Source organism: Xyrauchen texanus, chromosome 8 (assembly GCF_025860055.1).
Source record: "Xyrauchen texanus isolate HMW12.3.18 chromosome 8, RBS_HiC_50CHRs, whole genome shotgun sequence".
In the NCBI taxonomy this organism is placed as follows: domain Eukaryota; kingdom Metazoa; phylum Chordata; class Actinopteri; order Cypriniformes; family Catostomidae; genus Xyrauchen; species Xyrauchen texanus.
In genome coordinates this window covers 33259315-33271333 of record NC_068283.1, presented here as the reverse complement: position 1 = coordinate 33271333, position 12019 = coordinate 33259315, and the positions used below count along the sequence as shown (strand labels likewise).

At 37.7% G+C, this 12019-nt stretch overlaps 1 protein-coding gene across 1 annotated transcript; it reads right to left on the bottom strand.

Annotated features, from left to right (window-relative positions):
- Positions 1-177: 177 nt before the first annotated feature.
- Positions 178-6445, bottom strand: LOC127647941 (tRNA N(3)-methylcytidine methyltransferase METTL2-like). Its single transcript, XM_052132472.1, has 7 exons — positions 6281-6445; positions 5139-5227; positions 4672-4920; positions 4096-4235; positions 1915-2021; positions 1517-1637; positions 178-1407 (listed from the first exon to the last, which is right to left on the bottom strand). The coding sequence occupies exons 3-7, from the start codon at positions 4741-4743 to the stop codon at positions 1362-1364; spliced, it is 486 nt and encodes a 161-aa protein (XP_051988432.1). The 5' UTR covers positions 4744-4920; positions 5139-5227; positions 6281-6445; the 3' UTR covers positions 178-1361.
- Positions 6446-12019: the final 5574 nt, after the last annotated feature.

The following is a 12019-nucleotide window of genomic DNA, read 5'->3' as shown; positions in this document are numbered from 1 at the left end:
CCTTACATACATGTGATCTTTTTGCTTTTGAGGTATACACTGTAGATGCATTATGGTACATTTGAACAGCATTTAATTAAAATGACTCAGGTATGTGTCCTAGACATTAAAACATGTCATTACATCACTACAAGTTACTGACAATCGGAAATAGCAAAGATAATACCGAAGGCTGAGCATGCATTTGGTGTCCAATTAAGCTTACTTGTAAGGATGTATTGAGCAGACATGAATATTTGGGAACAATGATGTAGGATAAAGTGTTTAGAAATTATGGAAGTGAAAAACACCTAGATCGAAAAAGGGTCCTTTATTACAACCAGGTTAGATTGTTTATGTGGTTACTCATATTGGCATCATATCAGATGTTGCAGTGCATGTGGACAATGGTAAATGGTCTGCACTTATATAGCGCTTTTTTTAACCTTAGAGGTTACCAAAGCACTTACGCTGTGTTCCAATCACCCATTTTCTCTCTCACACACACACACACACACACACACACACACACACACACACACACACACACACACACACACACACACACACACACACACACACACACACACACACACACACACACACACACACACACACACACCATGCAAGGCGCTAGCCTGCCATTGGGAGCAACTTGGGGTTCAGTGTCTTGCCCAAGGACACTTCGGCATGGAGTCATGTGGGCCGGGAATCGAACCACCAACCTTGCGACTGGCAGTCGACCCACTCTACTGCCTGACCCACAGCCGCCCCAAAAGTACAAAGTCAAAGTACAAGGAAAATAGATCTTCCAAATCATAAGTTCACAGTTTACAGCCAAATGAATAATTGTAATACACGTCCTACATGCCAGTTAGTTCAGTTGAAAAGTTAAACACAGGTCTGTCATGTAATTTATAGCTAATAGTAACACTAATATGTTTTGATGGGTCCTATTTGTCTAGTAATTGTTGAATGCCAAAAGGCAAGCGAAAAGTCAAAAAGCAATTAAACATCAATTCAAGTTCTTATTGACACCAAAAATAACAAGAATAAGGAGTAATCCTAGGAGTAATCGACAGCCAGTAACTGATGGTTAAAGGGGGGGAAAAAATAGAGATGTAAAGTGCCCTCAGTTGCCCTCAGGTTGATAATCAGAGAGACGCTTTGGCATTTTTTTAACACCATCGTGTAGTTTATTAGTAAGATTAAAATAAAAGTCTTAAAAAAACATCACTGAGTGTGATGGACAGCAGGTTGGAGTCCACTGGTGCATCATGGGATCTGAAGTCCTCCATTGACATTTCCCAGCAGGCTACATAAGGGTCAGTGCATTCAGCATGGTCATCCTTCCATATCATATCATATAGCACTGCAATCCTCTAAGCTGTTGCAACCTTTCCATCATCCTTAAAATGGCTCATCATTCTGGGGTCACATTACAAAAACATAACATTCTCACATATCAGCTCAGATGTTCTCGATCACTCCAACCAAGTAGTCTTGATTCTAAGGGGGTGCAAGGGCTTTGCGATACTTGCATTGTACCCAAACTCTGAGCATGGTCAGCTGCTTTCCTCTGTTCACCTGTAAGCGCCGGTCCACTAAGTTCTGTACCTTCTCCAGGCCAGCACTTGAGAACAGATCATGCAGCTCAACTGGAGGAAGGAATGAAGAAAATAAGATGACAAATGCAAAGATACAATAAATCCATCAAAACTCCCGGTAAATAAGGAGTAGCATCTTATTGTATACATGTTTGTTAAAAATTTTGTCATGATTTATTGGGCAACCTCGTTTTATTCACTAACAGAGAGTTTGTTTTTATGACGTAAGAGTATTTCGCTGCATTCAAGACACAACGTGCATGTACCTTGAGTGAAAAAGTACACACGCGTTCCATCTCCTCTAACGTAAAAATGATACAACATCTACCTTTTTTGAAACGAAGCTGTGCCATGTCGTAGCGGCCGTAGTCTCTCAATAAAAGCAGTCCTCTGGGTTTCAGCAATCGTGCTAATCTATTAATAGAGCTCTGCATTCTGAAAGAGAATGAGTTAATGTATTGATGGTGGTCGAACGACACATCAACATATCCAATATACTGTATGGACAATAATATAATGGCAATGAATATGTAAGGTATAGTAAGAACAATAAGAAGTTTCATGTCTCTTGTATCACTCTACCATAGGTTTTCCTGGGACAATGGTCAATTACACGGTTTAGAGGATATATCTGTACTCAAATTTTCCAGAGTGTCATGAAACAAATGGTGCTGTTGATCTAACAACAGCAATTCAGGGACAATATTTCTGTCCCCTGACTGTAATAAGGAATATTCCAACCACAGGAGCAATTCAAGCATGAAGCACCACCTGTTGTCAGCAGTGGGCAGTAAGCAAAACTCCAACCGTATAGGCAATGTGCAGCTGCTGTGCAGAGAACAAACCAAACTCAGGCTTGCCTTTAGGGGTTGGTGATTTTGATTCATCTCAGTGACTCTGGTCTTTTGAATCAGTTCACCAAAAAGATTTGATCAGATTCGTTCATCGACCATTTCTTCAAATTACGCAATTGCGGCAGAAGATGGCACCGAATGACTGCCTTTAAGTTTTTGACAAGTAAATTGCATGGAGTCGATCACGACTGAAACAAGTCTAATTATCCTTTATTAAAATTTGCATGTCTACAAATCTACTAAGAGACTTCAGCACTTCCAATTTCTAAAGCATCAGAAATGTTTCCCCATAAATGACAACAAAGCATATCTATCATATTATAAACTGCTGAACATGAATTGTTATTAAGCTATACGGGAAAAAATGACAGCACTAACCTAAAAAATAATGAGTGTGGTCAATCAATTACTTTTATTCATCTGGCCCCTTTTCTTGTTAAACAAACTGAACGAACAACATGTAACTCCTCCTCACGTTCAGCCGGTCAGCAGATCTTAATTCATGAACGAGTTTACCAGTACATACAGTTTGTTCATGAGCAAGACGTAATATCTCATTCAGACTAAAACGACCAGTTCAGTAAAGGGGCATATTTGTTCAGAGGGTGAAACCAACAAAATGCTCCTTCACAGCCTGCACATGAATGCTATTGGGTTGTGCTATAGTTAATCTTTACAAGCATGAAAAATCACCAAAGAAGTCTCGCGATTAAAAATCGGGCACATTGGCTTCGAAAGGGAGAGACGTCAGTGATTGAGAAATACGAGTCAGTGAATGGAGGTGAACGAGAACGATTCATTCACTTAAATTAGTTCCAAAAAAACAGATTTGTTCATGAACGAAACATGGATTTGAGAGGGATTGAGACATGTTTTGCTAAGTTTTAAAATTAATTTTACTTGAAACGAGACTCCAAAAGTGTCCATCTGTCTCATGCGTACATTGACAAGTCCTTAGACAAACCCTTATAATAAATCTATCTTGGACAGATTGACGAATCTCTTCACATTTCCTGGTTTGGAACGGGAAAGTAAAACTACTGCAGGGTAACCATCTATTGCAGTGAATGGGAGACCATGGCAAATATAATTTTTGCATTCCCATTTGCAGCAAAAGTAAAAGCAAAAAATATTTGATTATGTTTTCACAACTTTCCATAAGAGGAAAAAATATGAGCGTGATGGATTACAGCAATCGTATAAGAGAAAGATGCCAAATTTACTGTTACTTCCTCAGCAGCTGTACTAGTTATTTTTAAATTTACTAGTAAATTTAACTAGTTTTTAATGCCTAGTGTATCAGAATAAAACCACGCAGATACGGGTCAGGAGCTTCAGTTAATATTCACATCAACCATCAGAAAGGGGAAAAAATTTGATCTCAATGATTTCAACCGTTGCATGATTGTTAGTATCAGAAACATCTTGTTGATGACAGAGGTCAATGGAGAACGGCCAGACTGGTTCAAGCTGACAGAAAGGCTACCGTAACTCGGATAACCCCGCTGTACAATTGTACGGAGCATAATAGCATCTTAGAATGCACATGTCAAGCCTTGAGGCGGATGGGCTACAACAGCAGAAGAACACGCATACAGTGCATGTTTCGATCAGCAATGCGGATATCCAAAGTAAACTTTGGCCTTAACACTCACTTTTGAGGATGCAGGGCAGACAGCACAAATATGAGGACAATGATATCCAGGCTCTGGTCTGGCATCGGATACTTTGCTGACACGTCACTCACATCATGATCGAAGGCGTGACAACGAGACCGGTCATACTCTGGATTCAACTGCCAAAAAACAAAACAGAAACATTCATAAATCAACACCCAATATGAATGAGGAATCTGGATTTATTAATTAATATAGAAGCCATTTGTCTTTTTTTTTACTCCTTTTAACATGGTCAACAGCTGTGCTGAGAAATCGCAACAGTAAACAAAGAGTCCTGGGTCACTGTAAAACAGCAAATGAATATGGCATTTCATCTGTGTGTGAGACACGAACACTGAAAACAGACATCTTGTTGGTTTATACCAGGACTGACTGACTTGTTTTTCAAGATGGGAGAAAGACTGTATTGCCTACTCCACAGCCTACCTAAAAAAATAAAAAAAATAAAAATTAAAAAAAAAAAAATACACAAAGCCAAATGTTGGGGGTTTCTGTCTATAGGGCTTTAATGTATTAAATGCTTTTAATCACATCTTGCATTAAACAACACACCTCTAGGATACGACAGGATGCAGGTGCCCCTGGAAATTCGGTAACTGTCAGACAAGGGAGCATCTCCATCATTTAATAAATGTTTCTGATCTTGATCTGTGGTTTCCTTCTCTCCAGTGTCCGGTGGAGCCTTCTGTTGAGGTTCCAGCTCAGGGAACTCTGTATAGAGCCAGTGGCGATCCTTGAAGAAGTTCTCATGAATGGTGTAGAAATCGTTCCAGTACTCATTGGCCCTGCTGTCAAACTCCACTGATGGGAAAAATACAAAAGACAAGATTTAGCAAAAAACCCTGCAAGAGGTTAAATGTAGAGCTATGTTGGGTTTTACAGTGAAGATCAACTTGTATTTTACCTACGCATATTAAAACTGCTATAGATCGTTTAGATAAAGGTCCCTCTATTCTATTTGGTACCAAAATAAATCTTATTTGAAAAATAAAAAAGCCCTGATCCTGATGCATTCATACCTTGTTTTTCTGCTGGGAGAGGTTGACTGTTTTCCTGAACTTTTTTTCTGGCGGCAGCCTCCTGCTCTGCTGACCACTCCACATTATCCCTTCAAGAGATGAAAACCAGAAGATTTCAGAGTGAGTGAAAAAAAACAAGCAAACTGGGGTTCCACGATTCTTCAAAGCATAAAAATAACAAATCTAAAATTCTGTTATGTTCCCAGGTTTTCCATATCTGTGGGAATCATCTTTGCACAAATAAACAGCTAATCCAGCCTAAACTGGTTGGCTTGATCTTTTGGTCAAATAGTTGTTAATGTGATTGTTCACTCAAAAAGTAAAATGCTCTCATTATTTATTATAGATCAGAAAACTGAAGCTCCAAAGAGCACATAAAAGGTAGCATAAATGTAATCCATGTCTTCAGAAAGAATATGATAGGGTTGGGTGAGAAACATATCAATATTATCAATCAATATTAAATACTATAAATCTCTACTTTTACTTTCTTCTTTTGTTTTTGGAGATTTGTATTCTTCATGCATATTATCACCTACTGGGCAGGGAGAAGATTGTATAGTAAAAAGGACTTAAATGTTGATCGGTTTCTCACCTATCATATCGCTTCAGAAGACATGGATTTAACCAACGGAGTCTTATGGATTACTTTTATGCTGCCTTTATTTCATTTTTGGAGCTTCAAAGTTCTGGCCAACATTCACTTGAACTGAACAGCCAAACGAGCTGAGATATTCTTCTTAAAATCTTCCTTTGTGGAGAGGAAATAAAAACATACACATCTGGAATGGTGTGAGGGTGAGTAAACGATTAGAGAATTAAAAATTTTGGGTGAACTGTCCCTTTAAGATGGCCTCCCAGCTTGGCAAAACTGGTGCTCAGGTGGTTCAGCTGTGAGGCCAGCTGGTGCACAAAACCGGGCCACAAGGGAAGACCTGTTTAGACTGGTTTTAAATGTTTAACATTTTATTAATTTCCCAGAAAGGGTGTAAACCCGGCTTGGTGAATTTATCTTACCTGTCTTCTTCTGAGACCAATTCTAATGTTCTGGTCTTAAAGTCCGTAAGAATGAATGACAAACTCATTGTCAGTACTTGCAGTCTGGGTTGGAGTGTGTGAATGAGAGAAACTGTACATCTTACCACGCGTTGTGCTGAAACACCTGTTGCGGGTCTGTGAGGAAGCGAGTGCCGATCTGCGGTCGTTACTGGTCCTCAGCTGAATTCTCTGTGGGTCCATTTACAAATTCTGGCTTGTCTCCGGTGGATGGCTCAGCTACAGCAGCAGGAGCAGCCATGCTCATGCGAACCGGATACACATGGATATTCACCTCAGTTTATTTTATTTTTTTTTACCAGGAAATATCGTCACCTGTCGACTATTCTAATAGAGCTCTCTCCGTCGGGAGACATATTTTTAAAGGAACAGTTCACCCACAAATGAAAATTCTGTCATTATTTAATCACTTTAATGTCATTCTAAACCCGTATGCTGGAATACAAAAGAAGAATTTTTTGGAGGAAAAATATAGCTGGTTTAAACTGGTCTTGCTTTTCTCAGCCTGGCTTAGCTCCCTGATAGCACACATACATCACATTCAACTCATTTTGAGGGACAGGGGCTCTAAACCATTTTGAGGGGCATTTGCTTCAAAATGTATGATCTACGTCAGACCGGATGGGTGCATGTGCACAAAATACATTTCTTTTTCGCTATTATGAATATAAATCTAAAATGAAATGGTGGCACAGTGTGCACATTACAGGACACACACACACACACACACACACACACACACACACACACCTGGGTTTAAGTGTTTAGGAAAATCTTTCTGAATATTCTTCATATTTATGGAGTACAGGGAGGTTTGGTTCATAGTAAAAAAAATTTGTTTAAATAATACTGTTGTTACGTTAATTATTGAGCCAATATGAATCAAGGGTAATATTAGGTCTGACTCTATGCAAACAGATGGTAAGTATACTGCTGATTATCCATAACAGATTTGCATATCATCACAGGAACATAACTGAACCAATAATAATTAAAATATATATGTAATCTAGACATGTAAGTCTGAACTTTAAACCATGCAGGCTCACAGAATTAAAAACATAATAGCGTGTAACAAGTGAAAGGCAAATAATGATCATGATTAAAGGTGCAGTAGTATCACTACTACGGTTTCCAAGTGTATTCTCCTAAAATTCCACAATAGGAAGTATATACAATATATAGTAATTGGGGAAGAAAAGAACAGTGTTGACCCTTGTTCTTCATAACCTCTGCAATTCACTCTGGCATGCTGGATATCAGCTTCTGGGCCAAATCCTGACTGATGGCGATCCATTCTTGCCTTATTAGTGCTCGGAGTTGATCACAATTTGTGGGCTTCTGTTTGTCCTCTCGCCTTTTGAGGATTGACCACAGGTTCTCTATGGGATTAAGATCCGGGGAGTTGCCTGGACACGGATCAAAAATTTATATGTAATGATCTCCAAGCCACTTCATTATCACTCATTATCACTATCACTTCTTTTTACATGGTGGAATCCATCATGCTGGAAAATGCACTGATCATCACCAAATTGCTCCTGGATCGTTGAGAGAAGTTGCTCTCTCAGGATGTTTTGATACCATTCTTTATTCATGGCAGGGTTTTTTGGCAGAATTGTGAGAGAGCCCACTCCCTTGGATGAAACGCAACCCCACACACGGATGGTCTCAGGATGCTTCACTGTTGGCATGACACAGGACTCATGGTAGCATTCACCTTTTCTTCTCCGGACTATTAATTTTCCAGATGTCCCAAACAGTTGGAAGGGGGCTTTATCAGAGAAAATGTCTTTGCAACAGTCTTCTGCTGTCCAATCCTTGTACTTCCTGCAGAATTTCTGTCTGTCCTTGATGTTTTTCTTGGAGAGAAGAGGCTTCTTTGTTGCCCTTCTTGACACCAGGCCATTGTCCAAAAATCTTCACCTCACTGTGCGTACAGATGCACTCACACCAACCTGCTGCCAATATTGAGCAAGCTCTGCACTGGTGGTGACACAATTCAGTAGCTGACTCCTAAGGAGGAGACTGTCCTGAAGCCTTCTTCGCTGCAGTTGGACCTCTATCCTTGAAGTTCTTGATGATCCTGTAAATGTTTCTTTCATGTGCAATATTCTTTGCAGCAATTTCCTTGCATGTGAGGCCATTTTGATGTAAAGCAATGATGGCTGCACATCTTTCTTTAGAGGTAACCATTGCTAACAAGAACACAATGATTGGAAGCACTTCTTCCCTCCTTTTATAGCAATCAGTCTGCTCTTATAATCCAATCAGAATGATAGAGTGATTTAACCTGACAAGTACTCGTTCACACTCTCCCATGTGCTGCTGATATGATTAGAGAAATTATGATGACTGGTCATTTTTTTGCCAGGGCCAAAAAAGAGTGAAATTTGTGTTTTTGTGATAAAGAGACCAAATAAGCTTTTTGAAATTATTTAAAATGCATCTGATCACTCTGCACAATAATCTAGAAACATTGTGAATCAACACCACAACAACTGAAGCAGAAAAATGTGCGAAACACAAAATGTATGTCACTGCCAATACTTTTGGCCACGGCTTGTGTGTTATTTTTCTGTATAGCTAATAATAATATTTAAAACAACACCAGAGAACTTCTCATGCTATTGCTGCCATGGAAACAACAGTTCCAGTAGAGTTCAGTGAAATTCAAGAAACAAGAGCATCTTTCTATAGCAATTAAATTTACAGAGACAGAACTATAGTTGCACAAATGTCAAATTCAGCCTGGAAGCACAGAGGAGCATTTTATATTATTTGACGTAATGCTTCACACCCCGTTCTGACTTTGGAATGTCACTGTCTTTCATCGCGTCAAGCTGAACAGCATTCCTATTAAAACAATCTTTCCTTTTGATTCATTAATGAAAACAGATGTGATGGGTAGAGACATGGAATGTTGTTGATGTGATCATTAGCTGTAGACTGGACTATGACAGCTCCCACGTCTTCTCTTCAAACTTGGCATATACATGGCAGTCATGAATCTCTTCTGGATATATTGTTCCTCCCAATGGCTGTCAGCTAGGTACATACAGTAGCTCTGGGGTTATTTGCAGAGTGACTCTGAGTAACATTTGACAACCTGTTTCACTCTTCCCTATTCCTACCACTTCCTCTTAAATTGGATTTTTAACTATTAAGTGAATGGATTTTTAGGAAATTTGTACTCCTGAAATGATTCTCAAATTTTGTTGGTTATAAAATATTGGAAGGTACCAGACAAACTTGTCTGAATTTTCTTAACTGGCAAATTAAAATTAGATTTGTTTGTTTTTTGCATTTTAATTTCATAACAAAATTCCATCATATTGAATTATATTGTACAATATTACAATTGTTATGTTTAATCAAATTAAATTATTAACACTTACAATTATTTAGTTTTTTATTATTAATACTTTATTTTATTATAGATTATTCAATTCAATTTATTGGAATTTTGTTATGAAATTGAAATGTGTAAATCTTCAAATTATTTTTTTTTTGTGTGAATATAATTTGAGGAATTTGAAATCAGAATTTGGAAACAACTTTACTGTAAAGTTTTCAATAATTTAGAGCATATAAATTACAGACTCTGCATGAAGGAGTTCAATATAAAAAATATTATAAAACAAATACATTTTGAATATTGTGAACTTTGAATAAGAATTAAAAATAGGGTAATACAAAACCCAATGAAATGAAAAATCAAGACCTCTATGCATTTCAACCACAAGACTGCAAACATGTATCTTACTTTAAAGGTGCACTCACTCGTTTTTTTACTTCCATAAAGTTGTACTCTTAAGAAATGAATTGTAATTTTCAAATATATGTATAAAATCATGAGCACTCACATGAAATGAAGACTCTCATATCAGCAATAAATGCTGTTCTATTCTACATGAATTATTCTATTTCTATTCTTCCCCTCATGGGGACTGCCATGTTAGGAACGCATGACCAATCAAATACTACTGGCTTAATATCAGTAACTGCCCTGTTGTTGGACAGTGGCTGACTGGGAATAGTGAATTTTTATAATGTCATTGGTAACTATTGAGTTTAAATGATGCTGTATCCATGCTCCTATGTGTCAGTGTAAGTTCAAGTTGACATGTATAAAAAATGACTAAATGCATCTTTAAAATGTAAGTAATTTCTGTGCCACTAGCGCCAATAAACGGAATAGTGAAAATAAACTGTTTTCAAACCGCTTTCTGAATACACACCCCATTTTTAGTTGATCAAACAAACAGATAGTCCCACCCCCAAGTCAGTGTTGTTGTGTTTAAACAATTAAGCTGTTAGCTGGAATAAGAGAAAGTATTTTAACACAGAAAAAGTTACACATTTGAAATAAAAAACACTTGATTTTAGTGTAATTAAATTACACTGTACAAATGGCATCAAATTGACACTGAACTTCACCTGCATGAAGAACAAAGGCATAGCTCCCAAAATGTTTTGTAACCAGTTCTAACAAAACTACTGCTGCATAATCAGCTCAGTGTAGGAATAGTTGTGGGTCCTCAATAAAGCAGTCTCTTTGTAATTACGAGCTGCTGGTTTGAGTTGCACAAGATGCCATTTGTGATTTATTTTTAAAATGCTTTTTCTCACCACCTGTCTGAACAAGGCTGGAGTTTGGCTTCTTTCTCTCTCTCTCTCTATTTAGCATTCCCTGCCTCTGAGAGAGAGCGAGAGAGAGAGAGAGAGAGAGAGAGAATTGAATTGAATTTTAACAAACTTTTATTCCAAAAAACATTTTTACAGTACATTTATGTTACAATATACAGAAAAATTAAGCACCAAAACAAATCAGACGCGTGTGAAAACCAAATTACCTTCAAATACCGAACACAAAGCCTCATTGTAACACCAAATACTTTCAAAAGTGACAAGATCATCCATATGTTTGTAGTAATTAAAATCAATCAATATTCTTGCTTGTAACATATTTAAAAACAGAGTAACTATATTTTGCTCCAGATTCTGTTCAACTTTCTTTTTCCTACTTAAATAAATAGCCAATTTTGCTTGGCCTAAAACAAAATTGAGCAACTGGCATACAAATTTTCTTTTCAACATATATTTAAAACCCAAAATAAATAAAACGATAGAAAAAATTTCATTACAACTCTGAAAAATATTTCCTAAAGACAAAAATAAAGGCACTAATCTGGCACAGTTTACAAATGCATGAAAGATGGTTTCTCTCTCAGTGCAAAAAGGACATACAGCACCAACCTCAGGATTTAAAACTGAAATAAAAGCATTGACGGCGACAGCGCCATGAAGGATTCTCCACTGTAGATCACCTGTTTTTTTAGTTAACTGTGGTTTATAAAGTGCTCTCCACTCAGGTTTTCTGTCATCATCCAATTTAAAAAAATCACGCCACGGAGTATCGATTTTCATATTTAACATTTTTTTGTTGAAATTAATTACACAATACTTGTACAAGACTTTACCAGTACTTGAAAAAAAGTCTATGAGTGAGGATTCAACAGTTTTTAGAAAACTACCGGAAAAATCCTCTAGGTTCAGGGAAAGCAACAAACAAGGAAAAGAGTCTTCAGGGTTTGGTGTGCAGAGATCATCACAATATTCCATCAGCAAAGTTTTTTCTGATGTTTTAAGAGCTGTCTGCCATTTTATTAGAGGCTGTGCAACTAGACGGGTAGATCTGATTCCCAAACGCTGGGCCGTTACCTCCTCATTCTTGAAATCGACCCCTGATATTTCCAGTAGTCGGCCCAAGGTAGTTATTTTACTCTCAATGAGTGTCTTGTTGAGTCCTGGGAACAGACCAC

What these genes read in the sequence shown, in the direction of transcription:
- LOC127647941 (XM_052132472.1), bottom strand. Translation starts at nt 4,743, where the DNA reads ATGATGGAGATGCTCCCTTGTCTGACAGTTACCGAATTTCCAGGGGCA. An exon ending in CATCCTGTCGTATCCTAGAG is followed by an intron (nt 4,236 to 4,671) that starts GTGTGTTGTTTA and finishes GTTTTTTGGCAG; the next exon opens with TTGAATCCAGAGTATGACCG. An exon ending in AGAGTTTGGGTACAATGCAA is followed by an intron (nt 1,408 to 1,516) that starts GTATCGCAAAGC and finishes ATGTGACCCCAG; the next exon opens with AATGATGAGCCATTTTAAGG.